Genomic DNA, 18,231 nt, shown 5'->3' with positions numbered 1-18,231 from the left:
GGTGCCCCTGCTGCCAGACACCACCCTGCCACCACCTCCGCCCCACAGGCTCTGCCTTTGAGGCCTCTCGGCCCCCCTCCAGAACCGGCCCCAAGGTACCCTCAGTGGGGGAAGAGAACCGCACTCGTGCCTACCCCTGCGAGGTTTGCCGTTGCCTCCCGGGTACCCCCCAACCCCTGGGCCACAAGGGGAATATGCCAGGGGTTGCACCCCTCCCCCAAAGCCCTCCTGGCTTGGGACAAGGGGCCCCAGGCCCCCCCAAATGGGTTCCAGCGTTGCTGAGTAGCTCTGGTTCTGTTGTTGGAGACCTGAGCCCCTGGGTGGAATGGGGGGTGGGGTGGCAGTTCAAGTCCCCCTCCCCCATCCGGTGGCGGAACCCTGAAGAGGTCAGAGAGGTAAAGGGTCCACTGAGAGGGAAGTCTGATGGTGGACCTCGGGCAGAAGCATGGAACATTCCCAAACGGAGGCGAGAAAAGGGGCTTTCCAAACTCTGGGGTTGTGTGTGTGTATGTGTGTGTGAATTTTCAGAAAACACCTGCTCTAGCCTGTGGCTGCCAGTGAGGGAAGGTATGGCCAAGGCAGGTCCAGGTAATAAAAGTCTTGAATGCCAAGCTAAGGACTTTGGAATTGTTCTGACGGCACTGGAAAGCAAGGGAGGGAAGGGTCAGGTGTGAGTGTCGGAAAGATACTATGTGAAGAAGGGTGAATTAGAGGGGGCGAGAGTGGAGGCCTTGAGCGCAGAGCAGGGCCCAGAGGGGAGAGGTTAGGGAGAAGGGGAGGCTTGTGGATGAGACATTTAGGAGGCCAGACTGACAAACTGTGGGGAAGAGAGAGAGCTGTCCAGGACAAAGTGGAATGGTCCCTGAAGCAGGGACGTAAACAGGAGCACTTGTGGGGACAGGGTGCTGAGGTTAAGTTAGGACATTGAACACTGAAACGTTTAAACGCATACTGAGTGCTCTGTAAGCCTTATCTGGCCCTGGTTGGGTAGCTCTGTGGGTTAGACTGTCGTCCTGATATGCCAAGGATGCACCAAAGTTGTGGGATTAATCCCCAGTCAGGGTACATACAAGAATAAACCAATGAATGCGTAAATACACGTAAGTGGAACAGCAAATTGATGTTTTTCTCTCTCTAAAAATCAATAAAGTAAAACATTTAAAGAAAACCTTATCTGATCCTTACAACATACATTTTAGTAGCTCTATTTAATGGATGAGAAAATCAAGGCACAAAAGTTTTTAGTTTATTTATTTTTTAACCACACCCAAGGACGTTTTTGCATTGCTTTTAGAGGGAGAAGAAATCGGGGGGAGAGCGAGAAAAACATGTATGTGAGGGAAAAACATTGCTCGGTCGCCTCCCATACGTGCCGGGGCCAGATATCGAACCCTCGACCTAGGCGTGTGCCCGAACTGGGAATCGTACCTGCAACCTTCCAGTTACGGAATGATGCTCCAGCCAACTGAGCCTCACCAGCCAGGGCAAGGCACAAAAGTCTTTTTAAAAGTTGGGTTTTTAAAGTTTTTTAAAAGCCAGAGACAGGCTTTGACTGCGAGGAGCCTGGCTCCAGAGCCAAGCTCTGTGCCACCGCCACCCCACACATCCTCCTAGTGCCCAGGAGATGTCCAGGGGGAGCATGCAGAGGCCACTGGGCCCCCTCACGGACCCAGGAAAGAATTTGGGAATTATCATCACCCGGGGTGAGGAGTGGGAGCCTCCGAGAGGGTGACAAGCGCAGGGTGGGTATGGAAGCAGATGAGGGCCTGGGAGGAGCCCGGGGGACATGAAGAGAGGAGTGGAGAAGAGGAAGAGGTTCAGGAAGGAGAAAGCGGTCCTGAGAAGTCAGGACAAGGGAGACCGAGGATGCCCTTGTCATGACCACAGAGGGGTCGCTTTGGACACTGACAGGTCAGGTCAGCTGTGGTGGAAGGAGAACACTAAATGCTGGGGGTCTGATCAGGGGGTATGTGCCATGAGGGTAGATAACTCCTGCCATGTTTGGTGGAGACAAAGAGAAAGCATGTGACAGGGTAGTGACCCAAGGGGGGCTGGCCTGAAGAGAGAAGTTGTTAGAGTAAGTGGGGGGTCTGCGACAACTCAAGGGCATGACCCTTCATCCTCTAGGATGGGAGGAGAGTGGAGAGGTGGATATGAGGGCATCAGGGGGTGATTTGGAACAGCATGTCTTCTTAGTCCGGTCTGGGATGTGGCAGAGATGTGGGGGCTGGGCATGGGGGGTGCGCTGGCCAGGTGCTTAGGGGCTTAAATCTGGAGTGAGGTTGGGTCCCTAAGAGCCAAGGCTGAGCACCAGGAACCTAGTCCTAAGAGGGAGCCACATGTCTGGAGTGGAGGCTCTGAACCCCTGATGCTGGAGAGCCAGGAGGGGCCTTCCTGGGCGGGGCCGGGTGGACCAGGCAGTCAAACCAGCCAGACAGCAAACAGCCAGGATGTGCCGGCGCGCTTGTTGGTGGAGAAATGGCCAGCAGAGGGCAGGTGGGTAGCAATCAGTCTGTTCTCTTAGGGCCCTTGGGGCTGTCCTGGCTAGTGTGGGGTTCCCCAGGACAGGTGTAGTCCCAGCAGAGGGGGCCTGCCTCTGTGCTCTGCTGGGGAACTTCCCAGAGTCCTGCTCAGAGGCTCCTGGGAATTCTGAAGGGCTAGGGCAGGCCCCAAGGCCGCCCCGACTCTCCTCAGACCAGGGCCGGCCTGTGTCTCAGCACGGGTTTCCTTCAGGCCGGGCTCAAGTCACCCTCCTTCCTTCTCAGGGATTTTTTTCTCTGCACCCTCCCTTATTCCCGCCGTGTACAGAGGAGACCGGACACAAGGCTACCTCTGAGTTATTTATTCACATGGTATGGCAAGATACAGACACTCTTGCCAATGAGGCGGCATGAGGCCTCCCCGGCCCTTCCCCATCAGTCACCACCTTCCCTGCCCTCTGAGGGTTAGTGCTGGTTATATCACACACAAAACAGGGGTGGGGATGGAAGACAGGAGGGGAGCCTCCCTCTGCCCAGGGACTTCAGACAACCGCAGCCTGAACCCCCTCCATCCTGGTGGGGCCTTCAGCTCCTGTCTCTGTAAACCCCACACTGGGCAGTCGGACCCGGAATCCACCCTCTTCTGGGTCCCTGCTCCCACTCCGAGCCTTGGGGCTTAGGGACACCCTGGGGAAGCGGAACTTGGGGGACTTCTCCCCACCAGGGGACTTGGAGGCTGCCTCACCCTCCTGCCCCCGAGAGGCCTTGGAAGAAGTGGCTAGGCCCACACGGGGCAAGCGAACTCGGAGGCGGCCTCGACGACCAGAGGCCCCTTCTCCGCTGCCCTCTTCTTCCTCCTCCTCCTCCGGGCTGGGGGAGCCTTCCCCAGTGGCAGCCTCGCTCTGGCTGAAGCCCACACGGGGCAGTCTGAGTTTCGGGCTCTTGGCCTTCTCACCCTCCTCACCCCATTCCTTGGCCCGCACGAGGCCAAACCGGGGCAGCCGCACCTTGAGCTTGTGTCCAGCATCTCCCTCGCCCTCTACCACCTGGTACTCAGCATGGCTGCCCATGGCAGGTGGAGAGATCTCCACATCAGGCAGTGAGAGGTGGAAGGTTCGTGGGACCCCTGCGGGCTGGTCCCCAGGCCCCTCAACTCCAGCCCCAGCTCTGGCCCCCCGTGTGGGCATCTTCAGCTTTAGCCCACCTTCACCTGTGACTGCCTCACCCACCTGTGCCTCTCGGTTCAGCCCCACGTCCAGCTCAAGCTGGGGCACCATCACAGCAGGCATCTTGAAAACACCCTCTCCCACCAACAGCTCACCACCTGCCGCCTGGGCTCCGGGCAGAGACAAGGTCACCTGAGGCACCTGGACCCTGTAGCCTGCTGTGCCCTCTGCTGAAGGGACCGCACTCTCGACCTTCTGCCCTGAGGTGGCACCTAGACTGGTCTCATTGAAGCTGGTCAGCTCCACCTGCGGTAGGGAGATGCCCAGGGGCATCCTCAGCACCCCCTCCTGGCCCTCAGTGCCTGTCTGCCTGGTCATGGGCACTTGCAGGCCCGACAGCCGTGCCCCACTGATGGCCGCCGCCCCCTCTGCCCCCACTTCCTCCTGGGCCCCCAGTGTAACCAGCTCCACCTCGGGAATCTTAAGCTGACCAGCGATAAACTCTGTCTTTTCCCCAGGGCTGATATGCCCACCCTGGATTTCTACCTCCTTCCCTCGAGCCAGCCCAAAGGAGGGCATCTTCAGCTTGGGCATCTTCACCCTCCCCTCCCAACCCCAGCCCTTGCCTTCCAACTCAGCCACCCCTGGCACTAGTTCTCCTGCCTCGGTGTCCCGGACTCTGACCCCAAACTTGGGCAGGGTGAGCCTGGGCCCCTTGAGCTTGAGATCAGCCCCTGCCATCTCCACCTTGCCCGCGGGCAGGTGGGCATCCAGGCTGAGCTGCGGGATGGACAGATCGAGGGCAGGCAGCAGGCCTGCCTCTGCGGCCCCTTTAGCTTCAGCCTCAGTCCCCACCCGAGCCTTGGGGAGTGAGATGGCGAACTTGGACACCTTCAGCTTGGTGGCTCGCCCAGCCCCCTCAGCCTCTGCCTTGGCCACCTTCGGCCCTGAGAGTCCAAACTTGGGCAGGAAGAACTTGGAGGTAGGTTTGACTTTCATCTCCATCACCTCTACCCGCCCTTCCTCGCCTTCCACTGTGGGCAGCTGTGGAGTGACGAGCTCAACGGAGGGCATCCGGAAGGCCCCTTCCCCAGCTCCTGCTGCCACTTTGCCTTCTGCTCGGTCCACCTTGCCCACTTTGGCCTCTGGGGCCTGCCCCTCCAGGCCGAGTGCTCTTGGCAGGTCTAGCTCCACTGAGGGCAGTGTGAGAGAGGGGACACGCACATGAGCCTCACTGTCCACCTCTGGCTGCAGACAGGGAAGTGTCACCAGCTTCCCTGAGACTTCGGCCCCTTCCTCACCTGGTTTGCCTCGTGAGGGGGACGCTGCCCTCCCTAGCCTGGGCATGGTCATCTTGGGCATCTTGAAGCCAAATTCCATCCCCTCTGCCTTCTCTGCCCTGGCAGATTTTAGCTGCACCTCTGGAGCCTTGGGCAGCTTCACCTCAGGTGCCTTCAGAAGCTGCACCTCTGGGACCTTTGGCACCTGCACTTCTGGCAGCCGCATCTCTGACACTTTTGGCAGCTGCACTTGCGGGAGGTGTACATCGGGCACAGCCATCTCAGGCACCTTGGGGAGCTTTATCTCTGAGACTTTCGGCAGCTGCACCTCTGGGAGTCGCACCTCAGGCACGACCATCTCGGGCACCTTGGGGAGCTTCATCTCTGACACTTTCAGCAGCTGTACCTCTGGGAGGGGTACATCGGGCACGGCCATCTCGGGCACCTTGGGGAGCTTTATATCTGACACTCTCGGCAGCTGTACTTCTGGGAGTTTGACCTCGGGCACGGCCATCTCGGGCACTTTCGGGAGCTTCATCTCTGACACTTTCGGCAGCTGCACCTCCGGGAGGGGTACATCGGGCACAGCCATCTCGGGCACCTTGGGGAGCTTTATCTCTGAGACTTTCGGCAGCTGCACCTCTGGGAGTCTCACCTCAGGCACAGCCATCTCGGGCACCATCGGGAGCTTCATCTCTGAGACTTTCGGCAGCTGCACCTCTGGAAGTCTCACCTCAGGCACGGCCATCTCAGGCACCTTCGGGAGCTTCATTTCGGGGAGTTTCATCTCTGGTGCCTTCGGGGCTTTCACCTCAGGGACTTTCATCACGGGGACTTTCATCTCAGGGAGCTTCATCTCAGAAACTTTTGGCAGCTGGACCTCTGGAAGCCGCACCTCTGGCATGGCCATCTCGGGCACCTTTGGGAGTTTCATCTCTGGCACTTTTGGAAGTACCACCTCTCGGAGTTGCATTTCTGGAAGGGCGGCCTCAGGCACTTTTGGGAGCTTGACTTCAGGGACCTTGGGCACCTTGACCTCAGGTGCCGAGACCCCGATGCCAAAGGAGGGCATCTTGATGGTAGGCAGCTTCAGCTTGCTCTCAACAGCGGCTTCAGGGGCAGTGGGCCGAGGTTCCAGGAGAGAAAGCCCGAAGGTGGGCATTCGAAGTCTGGGCCCCTTCGCTCTCGCCTCAGGGCTGCCCTTGGCCACCTTGACCTCAGCTACTTCCTTGGCTCGAGCCCCAAAGCGGGGGAAACTGAGGCGGGGCATCTTCAGGGCCACCTCGGGCACCTCTTCTCGGGGCTCCACCTCCGCGCCTGGTAAGGCCAGGTCCACCCCCACGGTAGGCGCTGCCACATCCAGGGTGGGAACCATCAGTGCTGCTGTAGCCCCTTCTCGGGTTTCCAGACAAGGTAGTGTGGGCAGAGTAGGTAGTGAGGGCAAGGTGGGCAGCTCCACTTGGGGAACCTGAATCCCTACGGCTGCAGGCTCCACAGCAGGTGCAGCAGGGGCTCCTAGCCCAAAGGTTGGCAGGTGTAGGGCAAAGCCAGTGGCGGCTTCTGCTGCTGGAGCCTCCTCCCCCAGCCCCTTGGGGGCTGGGGCCTTGGGGACACCAACCTCTGTGCTTGGCAGCTGGGGCCCAACCAATTCCACCTGGGGCGCTGTGAAACGGGCCCCTGCTGTCACCTCAGCTTCCGCTTTGGCCTTCCTTGGGGGAGGAGCAGCGGCTGCCAGCAGAGCTGCCTGGGCCTCTTCAGCCACTTCTCGGACTCGCAACCGAGGTAGCTGGAGGCGCCGGCGGGTGGGAGCGGCTGGGACAGGACCCTTGACAGCCTCGGTTTTGAGGCCCCGACGCAGACGGGAGAACTTGGGGAAGGAGAATTCGACGTCAACAGGGGCCAGGTCTGCAGGGGCCCCCAGGGCCCCAGGCACCACCATCTTCTTCTTCTTCACAGGGGACAGACTCTGGATGTTCTGGGGAGAGAGGAGAGAGGCAGGAGGCGGTGGGACAGTGGGAGGCCGGGGGTGGGCAGGGGGAATCCCACCTGGTATTGTACCAGGTTGGGGATGTGATGAATTGAACATCTGGTCCTCAAAACACTATCCCCACTACCTGCCTGCCATTTCACCATACTGCCCCTGAAGGCAAAAACGTTAATTTAGAATCTTACAGTAAGTGAACAGGGAAGTAGAAATTCAGGATTTTCCTCAATGCCTTCATTCTAGAGATGGGGAAACTGAGGCCTAAGGAAGGAAAGAAACTTATCCAGGGCCACTCAGCAGTTGAGTGAGAAGCAATCAGGCTGAAATGTGCCATCTTAATTTGGAGTCCCCTGGTTCAGGACCCCTAGTAAGCCTGGAGCTGAAGGTGACAATACCTCTCCAAAGCAGGTGAGGTCCCCGGTTTGGGATGGATGGGTCTCCCTTCCTAGGGAGGAGTTTAGAGGGCACAGAACAGGAAATAAAGGGTGGGATTAGGGTTGAGTTAGTGACAAGACACAGGGCAAGGCTGGCCCGCAGTGTAAGGGAGTAGGGTTCATGGCGCAGTGACGGGATCACTGGGGCAGTCCGGCGTCGGGGCCGGGCTAAGCACGCGTACCAGCTTGGCCACCTTGGCCCGTGGGCCCTTGATCTCGTAGCCAGACACGGTCCCAGGCCGCAGCGCCAGGTCCCCGGTGGGCACAGTGCGCTTCAGACAGAAGGAGACCTTGTAAGGCTCCGCGCATTGCAGCAGCCGTAATGCATCCTCGTACTTGAAGTTCTCAAAGAACACGCGGGCGCTGAGCAGCTGGTCCCCTGCAAGCGAGGTGGAGGTGAGTGGGGCCTGGGCATCTCCCGGCTCCACCCAGGCCTGGCTCCTCCCACTCACCCAGGAGCCCGCACAGCGAGACCCCGCCCAAAATTTTGTCTCCGCCCATCCCCTAGCGGGATTCGCAAAGCCTCCCAGTTTGAAGCTCAAACACTTACGGAAGCCTTGCCCGTTGGCCTTAGCCCCGCCTTCCCTACCGAACAATCTGCACGGACTCAGGCCACGCTTGTCGTCTTTCCACTCCCCTCCCCCATCCTCACATTACAGACACTGACTTAAAAAAAAAAAAAACAGTTAAACTTTATATTTACAATATTCTCTTCATCTTTGGCCAAGTTTAAAAATGTACGTAGAGCTGTGAAGGGTGGAGACATAGGACTGTCAGGAAACTTCTGGGGAGAGGGCTAGGCATTGGAATCCATGGCTGAGTCATGGGGTCCCCCAGCCCCTCTCCCATGCCCCAATTTGTGGGACATCTGTCTACAGGGTTCAGGGCCCAGAGCCCTAGCATTTAGAGGGCATGGCTTCTTGGGGAGGAACTAGATCAGGCAGAAGCGGCGGGGAAAGAATGAAGTTTCCATAGGTGGAGGTGGGAGAAGAAATGGTCAAGAGGCAAAGTGCTGAGGAGCCAAGACCAGGAATTCTGGATCTGTCTGTCAGTGGAAGACAGCACCCCACTAACAACTCAAAATGCCAGCAGAGAAGGAGTCTCTCCTCCACTAGTGTCCCTTAAAACCCTTCCCGACATGGTTCTTTTCCTTATAGGCTCAGGTCCCCTCTAGCCAGTCACGGTACATACGTCTTTCAAATTCTTCCTGCTAGTGTCTACCCAAGCTTTGTCCCCCACTGTCCTCTCCATCTGCCCCTCAGCACAGCTGGCATCACTTTGTCCCCAACCTGTCCCGTGAAGCCTTTCTCCCCTGCTCCCCCGCTTCCACCCTCTAGCACTCCTTTCCCTCAGTCCTGGCAGGTGAGGGAAGAGGGGACTGCTCAAAAAAGGGAATGGGCAGCTGAGGGGAGAAGCTATTTAGACCCTGATTTTGTTTCCTTTACTGAAAAAAACAGAATCAGAAGAGAACTTCCAGCAGCTTCCACCCCATTACTTGCCATCTGTTCCTAAAGGTGAACTGGCCCAATCCTGGCTCAGGGCAATTCCTCCAGCAATGCTCCTCTCTTTCCCCACCTCACTAATTTGTCCCTCTCTTCTATATTATTCCCATCAACATACAACATATCATTGTTTCTTACATAGGAAAGGTTGCCTTGATATCACTCTACCTGGAGATCCTGTCCCATTTATCTCTTCACCTTAATGGCAAAATGCATTGAGTTGTCTAGCTGCATTATTTCTGCTTCTCCAATCACACTTCTGACACCCCATCCCAGAACCCTGAACTGCTCCTTTCAAGGTCCAATGCAATGACATCTACATAGCTAAGTTCAATAGTCAAGTCCCAGACTTTATCCCCTCAGCCTGTGACCAAATTTCACTCTCTCCTTCATCTACTTGCTTGGCTTGGCTTCTAGGGTGCCACACATTTGGAACCTCCTGGGATGGTTCCTCCCTATCCTCCTGATCTTTTAAAGATCCACTGACGCAGAGCTCAGGCCTTAGACCCCTTGTCTTCTCCACCCATGTGCTCTACTCACCCTTTTGAGAAGCTCATCCAGATTTAGGAGTTTAAAGTTCATTAATAAGCTGACAACTCCCAAGTGTATCTCTCCAGCCCGGCACTCTCTCCTCCAGCCTAAACTTATATGTCCAACTGCCCTTGCACATCTCCATCTTGATGTCCAACAGGTACTTCTCATTTAACAAATCCAAACTGTTCTCCTGGTCTTCCTCCAAACAAACTCCAGCCCCAGTATGCTCCATTTGTGAGACTACCATCCTCCTCGACTCCTCTCTTTCCATCACACTCTATCCAGTCCTGAAGGCTCCTCCTCCAAAATAAATCCAGAATCCAAACCCGTCTCTTCACTTCCAATAACATCTTTTTGGCCCAAGCATTACCATCTCTTACCTAAATAATCACAGTAGCCTCTTTTTTGGTCTCCCTACTGCTTAACCCCCGCCCCTACTGTCTACCTCTAATATACTAGTTCAATACAGTTAATATTCCTCCACTCACAACTGTCCCAGATTAAAAGCCAAAGTCCTTACCTATAAAGTCCTCCAAAAACTTCCCTCCCTCTGATGTCATCTCTTTCTCTCCTCTTCACTGACTATTCTATCCACGCTGACTTCCTAGCTGTCCCTCCAACAAGCCAGGTACACTTCTATCTTGGCCTACCTTGGGGTGTTTGCACTAGAATCCTCTTCCAGATGGCCACATAGCTCCTTCCTTTACTTCCTTAAGGCCTTTCCTCCCTTCTTGGCTCACCCTATTTAAAAATTCGGCTTCCTGGCCCTGATTGGGTAGTTCAGTTGGTTAGAGCGTTGACCAAATACGCCAAGGTTGCAGGTTTGATCCCTGGTCAGGGCGCATACAAGAGTCAACCAATAAATGTATATATAAGTGGAACAACAAATTGATGTTTCTCTCTCTCTCTTCCTTTCTCTCTCCAAAAAATTTTTTTTAAAAAAAGTCAGCTTCCCCCAGCATCTACAGTATATATTGTCTTCTACCTTAGTATATATTTTACATACTTTTGCCCCACTAGAATGTAAGCTCCATAAGTGCAGAGAGTGTTATCTGTTCTGTTCACTGTAGTAGCCCAAGCACCTACAATATCTGGAAATAGAAGACCTTAAGTAATAGTTGTTGCATAAATAAATCACATCAGTCTTATCCATTTTACCTAAGACATCCCTTACTAAGCTACCATTCCACTCCCTCCAAATTGTTAACTCCACCTCTTTTCTCCAGGCCAAACAACAGAAACAATAACTAGCACTTACACAGTGCTTACTGTGTGTCACTTAGCTGTGCTAAGTGTTTTCAAATGCTGACTCATTTAATCCACATAATAACCCCCTGAGGTAAGTACCAGAATCCATTTTAGAGATGAGAAAACCGAGGCACAAAAAGATCACAAGTAAACAATACAGCTCTGAGACAATGAAGCACCACAAGGCCAACACACAAAGCCCCGCCCCAAGCCCTTCACCCCGCCTCTTGGTCACGGGCCTCCCGCGGGGCCCGAGGCGGATTCCTAACCCCACCCCCGTGTAAGGTCCCGCCCCACCTCCGCGCCCCGCCCACCTTCCTGCAGGCTGAGGCTCCTAGCAGCGGGCGAATCCTCGCGCAGCTCTCGGATGTAGATTCCTTCCTTCCCGCCGCCCGCTACGTTGATACCACTGACCCCAGTCTGCGCCTCCGTCTCCACGATGATCTCCACCAACTCCGCCCGCCTCAGCTCCTGTGGAGGACGGTGGGAGGTCGCCACTGGACGCTAGGACGAGACCTCGCCCAGAGCCCGCCATCCCGCTTAAAAGCGTCTCTTAAACCGGTCCTTAGGACACAAATCCTTCTGCGAGGCTCAGGGAGGTCGTACAGGCCCACGCACTCCGGCATGTTCCCTATAATGAAGCGCTAAGGGAGCTTGCTCAGGAGGGCCCCGCGGAAAGGTTCAGCCGCAGTTCTGGCTCGCGGTTTTTCCGAAGCCCCTGGGGGCGAGGCGGGGTGGGTAGGGGAGGCCAGAGGGAACCTGAGTTGCGACTGAGAAGCGGGTCAGATATAGAGGGCGGAGCTGTGCCCTCAATGGGGCGTGGCCAGTTCCGGAGGGCGGGGCTAGGAGTGTGGCGCTCAGTTTGAGAGCACAAGCGGGTAGAGCGCACGGGCTCCAGCAAAGGGGCCAAAGGTATGAGAGGGGTATGGCTAGATTGTCTGTGTGACGGTGGCGTGGGGACCCAGAGTCTCAGTAGCAATGGGGAGGGGCTTTAATAACCGCAGAACAGGGGTAGGGATGAGGATGGGATTCCGGACCCTTAAGTGGTGCCAAACAGAGGGGCGGGGGTTGGACTGGCCTCCTTGGCAGCTTGAATGTGTGTGAGACTGTGCCCTATTGTGGAATCTTATGACCCCAAGACCTGCAGAACGCCCATGGGAGAGGGAATCCAGTGAAAGGGTGGCGCAAGGGTAATGAGTGGTGGACTAGCAGACTTGGTATTCCTGGTATTTACTGTCAAAGGGGCTGACCTGCCCCTGGGCCCGCTGCACACTGTGGGATTCACATCTGGGCTTCCCGGAAGAGGCAGCGAGAGACCTCAGTTCCACTACTGCCTAGGTACCCAGTCTGCGTTGTGCCTCTGGGGGAGAACTTTGCCCTCTCTGGGCCTGTTTCCCTACTGTCGAGTAGGGTAACGTGGGTGTACTGGAAGGAGTCTCTGACTGTGAGCTGAGACCTAAAGCAGTAGGCATCCGAGAGGATGCTGTACTGGGCAAGGCACCCAGGCTGGCACAAACTGGAGTTGAGCCCAGGGCTGGAGGGAGGAAAGTAGGTCTCAGCCAGATGCCACACAGCAGTGGCTCTGGGACTAGAGGGCTGGGCAGAGAAAGGGTAAGAAGAGTTGTGATAAGGGCAGCAGGGGGCGACGTGACGATCGCCACCATCCCTAGGCCCTGGGCTACACATTTTATGTGCAGCACCTCATTTCATCCTTCCCACAGTGTGGACAGGAACACAAAGTTTCAGAGAAGTGAAGCGACTTGCTTCATGCCACACAGCAAGTTAAGCCACTGGGCCTCAACCTCAGGTCTGTGACCTCAGAGCCCATAGACCATTCTGTAGGCAGTGACCTCCTTGCACTTTACACAACCTGCCACCCCTCAGCCAGCTTGGCTCCTGTAAAAGTAGACCCCTTCCGTGCCTGGCATCAGGTAGAATGCAATCAATGCCAGTGCTTTATCTCCTTAACAGTGACAGCAGCTGACAGTCAAGGAGGCTTCCTAGGCACCAGGCCCTGTGCAGATATCTTATGTGAGTCCTCAACACCCCTCAGAAGTTGGGATCATGCCCTATTTTACTGGTAGAGAAACTGAAGGTTAGAGAGGTCAGGTCGCCTGTCCAGGGCTGCACATCTGAAGTGGTAGGGTTGGAATTTAAGCCCAAAGCCCATGTCCTCAACCCTTGTACCATCCTGCTGCTTCCAATGATGGGTTTCTGATCAATTTTCTTTAGCTCATTATTAATATAACTCCGTTCTGCTCCAATGAATTAGCTGCTTTGAATCTTAGTCTGTGCCAGGCACTGTGTTAAGCACTTTACATATGTTACATTTTTTTCCCTCACATTGACCCATAAAATAGGCCCTGTTGCTATTTCCATTTCGCACATGGGGAGACTGAGGCACAGAGAAGCCAGGGAGTGTATCCTCACTTCCCCAGCCTGTACCCCCCACCCAGGCCCCACAAGTGCCCGTTGGAGGATGTGTGGGTACTCACCTCAGCACTCCGGCTCCTGACCTCCATGGCGCTACTGGGAGTCACCTGGGCACCAGGCTTCTGCTTTCTCTCTCCCTTCTGCTGCAGGACAGACTTCAGTTCTGCATGGAGCAGCTGCCTCTGAGCCTGCAGGGGACAAGGATGGAGGCTTGAGGCCAGGAGACGGTGAGGTGAGGAGGCTGGGCTGAGAGGGAGAGGCCAAGGCGGTATCACAAGGGGAGGGGCTGCCCCCAGCTGTCCTCTCACCACTGCCTGGGCACAGGCACCCCCTCCTAACAGGAGCCCAGCCTGGGGTGCTGAATAGTTGTCTGCGGGACTCGCACCCTTCCTCTGGGGTCTTGCTGCCTGCCAAGGAGACAAAAGGGCATGAGGCTCCAGGCAGGCCAAGGAGGGGTTGGGAGGGGCATGTGGCACAAGCCAGTGCTCACCTCAGAGTCACCTCCAGCTCCTTGGACCTCCTGGGTCTGGGGCTCTAAGAAGAATAACGTGAACATTATTATCAGCTAACCCCACTGATCACTTCCTGAGTGCCTGACCCTTACTGCACCCTGTCAATACTCTATCCCCACAGTACAGTTCGGGAAGCTGAGACTCGGAAGACCCTTACCCAAGGTGACACAGTTGGCCAACAAACAGTAAAGCCAGAACTGACTCCTAGGCCTGTCTGACAGCAGAGCCCCTGAGCCAAGCACCTCAGTGGACTGAGAGGGCCAAATTCACAATAATTATAACCATCCCATGTACTACCTGTGGACAAATCACCTCACTTCTCTGTGCCTCAGTTTCCTCATCTATAAATAATGGGGAGAATGAGAGCACCTCCCTTGCAGGGCTGTTGCAAGGGTCAAGTAAGTTACTAAGTATAAGTACCCAGCAGCCCTGACTAGTGTGGCTCAGTGGATTCAGTGCCGGCCTATGAACTGAAAGGTTGCTGGTTCAGTTCCCAGTCAGGGCATGTGTCTGGATTGTGGGCCAGGTCCATGGTTGGGGTGTGTAAGAGGTAACTGATCAACGTTTTTCTCCCTCCCTCCCCAACTCTAAAAATAAATGACGTTTTTAAAAAAAATAAATAAAGTGCCAGGTATATGGAAGTAACTTCAGAAGCATCTGCTCTTATTACTAAGAACTTTCTATGACCCTGTCAAATGCCTCACAGGCTTATAGCACGTGGACCTCAGAACATCCGTATGAGGTCAATACAATGATTGGACCCATTGTGAAGAAGATATCTGAGGCTGGGTCACAGACTTAAACTTGTCTGAAAGCTCCAGCCTCTTATACTGATAATAGCTAATGGGTATTGAGCGGTCACTCTTTGCTAGTCCTATGCGAAGACCTCTACTTTCTACCTCACTGCAGAAAACCCTAGCCCCTCAGAGGCCAAGAACCTTGCTCTAGGTCACACAGTACAGCAAGGAGGCAGAGCTGGATTAGCATATAGCCTCCCAGAGGCCCTGCCGGGGCTACGGGGATGGATGTTGTGCCCCCGCCCCAGCCTCCCCGCTCTGGCCTTGCCTTCCCAGCCCCCACCCGGCATATGCCAGCATGCCAGCCCCACTCCCAAGGGAAAGGTCAGGCCTCACGCGGCACATTCCCTCAGACAATGGTCCGTCTGCTGTGCCTGGTCACATTCCACCCCTGCCCACCCACCCCCAGTTGCACAATGGTCCTTCAGAGCCCACCACTGATCAGGAGAGAGGACACAGGGACCCCCTCAATGTTCCAGTTGTACCAACTCTACTGGCTGGCCCCCTACCGTGTCACAGAGCTCCTCTCTGGTTCTTCTAGATGTCCTGGTCTGTGTCCTTCCCCACCCTCCCCTGTGAGTCCCTAGCTCCAGGGAGGGTTGGCTTCCACATCTGGGCATTTCCTCTGAACTGGGCCCTGCACTGGCACCCAGAGACCTCGTAATCATTCTGGATGTGGTGGCTATTTTAGGCTTGGAAACTGAGGCTCAGAGAGGAGAAGTGACCTGTCTGGGGTTACACAGCTCGGATATGTGCCCTTGACCCCAACTCTACACCTTAACTTGTATCGGCGGCTCTGAGCACTGGAGGAGGCCTAAGGAGCAAAGCACCTGGGGCAGGAGTGGGACTGGGAAGGGGCAGGAAAGGGGGATTGTGAAGGAGCCAGAAATGGGCGCTTTGAGAGGGACCTCGGTGGTGCGAGCCCTGGGCCAGGCAGGCACATTATAGACATGGCCTCATGCACAGACACGGCCTCATGGTACCCTATTTTACTGAGGAGCAAATGAGGGTTGAGAGGATATTACAGTGATGAAGTTGGGACTCGAACGGGAAGCTAACTCTGAGTCCCTGATGCAACATGACATCCTGAGTTGGGGGTGGGAGAAGCCTAGTCCTTATGGGACGTAGTGGAGACGGAAGAAAGGCTCTCCTGTCCACAAGCTCCCTGCTCCAGGCCAGGCATGAGGGTCACACCCAGAGGCTGGCACAGGAAGTTCAGCAGGGGTGGGGGCAAGAGACTGCCCTCCTCCTTCATCCCTGCCCAGGACCGCTGCCAGCCCAGGTTATATTTAGCCCAACTGTGCCCTTCCTGAGCCACGTACCCATCCCCTGGGGTGGGGTGGGGTGGGGGCAGCTTCGGAAGGAAGCCCACCCCACCCCAGGAGCTCTCCGTTCCCAGCTCTGCCCACCGTACTAAGCAAGGGAAGAAAGGGTAGGGAGGTTCCTGGGGGGATCCCTGACTCATGTCAAAGGAAGATCTAGCAGAGCTCCCATGGTGAATCAAGACAGGGCAGGACCCTCCACATGCCAACAGCCATCTCTCGAGCAGGCCCTCTAGGGCTACCCTGGTACATCCCTGAGCTTCCGGAATTCTGAGTCCCTATTTCTTGAACACTTAACTATGTGCAGAGATCCTTCTCTGCCCTGGCTCCCTAAGTCCTCGCAAAATCTGCCCGGGGAAGGTACAACCTGGGTGACCATTTAGGATGCCACTCATGCTTACCGAGCGGCTGGGATGAGGGGCCCTAGGGCCATTTAGCTGAGCTGGGCCTACTGAGGAGTGCCCCAGCTTTGCCCTGTGTACCGTTAGCCCTGTGGCTGGCGCCAGCCTTATTTAGGAATTCTCCCCGCTCAGAGTCTCAGCTTCTCTGGCTACCAGTGATCTGGTGCCTCAACAATGGCAGTGGGGGTGGTGACCTGACACATCCAGACCCCTAGACCCGATCTGAGGCTGCCTAGCGAGGGGTGCCCATAGTGGCCTCTGGCTGCCTCAGTTAATCCCTGCTCTAGCACTTCTCAGGTTCGAACACTGGGGCACGGTGTTCACCTTTCAGGGCCTCAGTTTCCTCATCTGTCAAATGCAGCCAATAAGAGTGGTTTTGAAGATTTGTGAGATCACTGCAGGTGCTTAGAATATTCCCAGCATATAGTAAGTGCTCAAGTAATACAAACTAGTCTCAGAGAAAGTGGGGACGCAGGCTGTACATCTCAAAGTATCTCTTATCCAGCCTTTGCTCACCAGTGGCTCTGTGCTCTTCCCTACAGAAGGGGAACGTTGGGTGAGGAACAAAATCCAGTTGAGACATGACCTCACACCAATAAGATCGGCGCTGCCTCCCCAGCACACTATTCCAGGGAACGAAATGCTTGCTCCCCACTGGCATCCTGTCCCAGCTCTTTACAAGCAGCAACTCACCTACCCTCCCATCAACCCTGTGAGGTGGCGTTCGGCAGTCCATTTTAGAGATGGTAGGGCAGAGGCACAAAGGGCCAAGTGTCTTGCCTGAGGCGGCACAGCCAGAAAGAGGGCAATGTTTTGATTGGAAGCCAGGGTCTGGCTCCGAAGTCTGTGCCTTCAGCTCCTGCAACACACTGCCTCCTGAGCCCCAAGCACCCTCCCGGCACCTCCCAGGACCCTGGGTCTCATGACCCAGGCTTCGCAGCCTGGCCAGGGAGGGAAATGGCTGGCTGGTCTCTTACCACTGGGCCTTCAGACACCTCGAGAGCTCCCGGTCTGTCTGCTCAGCCCCAGCCCCAGGCTAGGGGGGAAAAGGAATGGGGAGGGGGAGGAGGGGCAGCCCCCGTCATTGGCTGCCCAGGCATGACATCACCACAGGGTGGGTGGTGGGGAAACAAACATCCCCTCTCCCAGCTACATTCACTCACAAGCAAGTGGGTGGGGAGCCAAGAGACAGCCACCACTCCTTTGCCTGGGGTGAGACTGCCACCAGGAGCCTTGCTCTTGGGATTTGCTATAGCCGCTTAAACACTGAGCATCCCACTTGGTTTCCAGAAACAAGCATGGCTCCTCTGGTTCCTGGGACCCCTAAAATAAACTCCTTCCACTCTCTCCCACTCAGTTTGGGTTCAAAATCCCAGCTCAGCCACTTCCTGGTCTACGTGATCTTCGGCAAGTAATGGCATCTCTCTGGGCCTCCGTTTCTTCATTTCTAAAACAGATAGTAAAACTGGTCACGTCATGAGGTTGTTGTGAAGATTAAATGAGTTAAAGGAGGCTAAAAAGCTTTAAAAGTACCTCGCACAGATTTAATGCCACTTATAACTATTTTGCATTATTATCCATACATATCAGGTGGCGGGCTACACTTGTCAGGGTTTTTTCGGCCTGAGACTGGGCACAGGCGAGTCCCACTTTTCTGCTTAGTTGGAGTTGCCATTTGGGAGCCACCCATCTTGTGCTAAATACTGTGCTGGGCACCCACGGCTCTGCTCCTAGAATCAAGGATGCAGGGCGGATGAATTACGCCCAATTTTTAGCTATACAGCCAGGAGGTGGTGGAGCTGGGGTTCAACTCCAGTTCTGCTGGACCCCAAAAATGCTGCAACACTCTCTGTCCCCTTCACATAACAGACAAGTAGGTTCTGAGAGGGTGACGCCCACAGTCACTCACAGCAGGTAGCTAATAGCACCAAAATTTGAACCCAGACCTGCCCAACTCCCAAACCAAGGCCACCAGGCCTCACCCCGGCCCCCAGCCTTCCCAGACTCACCAGGCCCTGGCGGGTGGCACAGGAAGCACAAGTACCCCCACATACCCCTTGTACACACCCAGCCACTGCCTCAGATGTTCACAGCTCTCTGAGCCCGAGGCTGGGGCTGGGGCTGCTGTGAGGCCAGGG

General features: G+C 55.6%; 1 protein-coding gene across 4 annotated transcripts; it reads right to left on the bottom strand.

Annotated features, from left to right (window-relative positions):
- Positions 1-2,834: 2,834 nt before the first annotated feature.
- On the bottom strand, positions 2,835-17,131 carry PRX (periaxin). Of its 4 annotated transcripts, XM_054580763.1 has the most exons (7): positions 17,071-17,131; positions 13,552-13,595; positions 13,370-13,468; positions 13,124-13,249; positions 10,943-11,099; positions 7,527-7,723; positions 2,835-6,901 (listed from the first exon to the last, which is right to left on the bottom strand). In XM_054580763.1, exons 4-7 carry the CDS (start codon positions 13,148-13,150, stop codon positions 3,023-3,025), a joined length of 4,260 nt encoding a protein of 1,419 aa, XP_054436738.1. In that variant the 5' UTR covers positions 13,151-13,249; positions 13,370-13,468; positions 13,552-13,595; positions 17,071-17,131; the 3' UTR covers positions 2,835-3,022. The 4 variants fall into 4 exon arrangements, with proteins under 4 accessions (XP_054436738.1, XP_054436737.1, XP_054436739.1 ...); XM_054580762.1 differs by lacking the exon at positions 17,071-17,131 and having other exon boundaries at positions 13,552-13,611; XM_054580765.1 differs by having other exon boundaries at positions 6,789-7,723.
- Between the last annotated feature and the right edge of the window lie 1,100 nt (positions 17,132-18,231).

Source organism: Pteronotus mesoamericanus, unplaced genomic scaffold (genome assembly GCF_021234165.1).
Source record: "Pteronotus mesoamericanus isolate MK-2021 breed Mesoamerican mustached bat unplaced genomic scaffold, CSHL_Meso_final contig_639, whole genome shotgun sequence".
Classification (NCBI taxonomy): Eukaryota; Metazoa; Chordata; class Mammalia; order Chiroptera; family Mormoopidae; genus Pteronotus; species Pteronotus mesoamericanus.
Note: the sequence above shows the minus strand (reverse complement) of the source record. Positions and strands in the feature narration are given on the sequence as shown.

Coding starts and splice junctions, on each gene's coding strand:
- PRX (XM_054580763.1), bottom strand. CDS start 13,150: ATGGAGGTCAGGAGCCGGAGTGCTGAG. Junction 11,100..13,123: donor TCAGGAGCCGGAGTGCTGAG/GTGAGTACCCAC, acceptor CGTCCTCCACAG/GAGCTGAGGCGGGCGGAGTT. Junction 7,724..10,942: donor GAGCCTCAGCCTGCAGGAAG/GTGGGCGGGGCG, acceptor CCTCGCTTGCAG/GGGACCAGCTGCTCAGCGCC.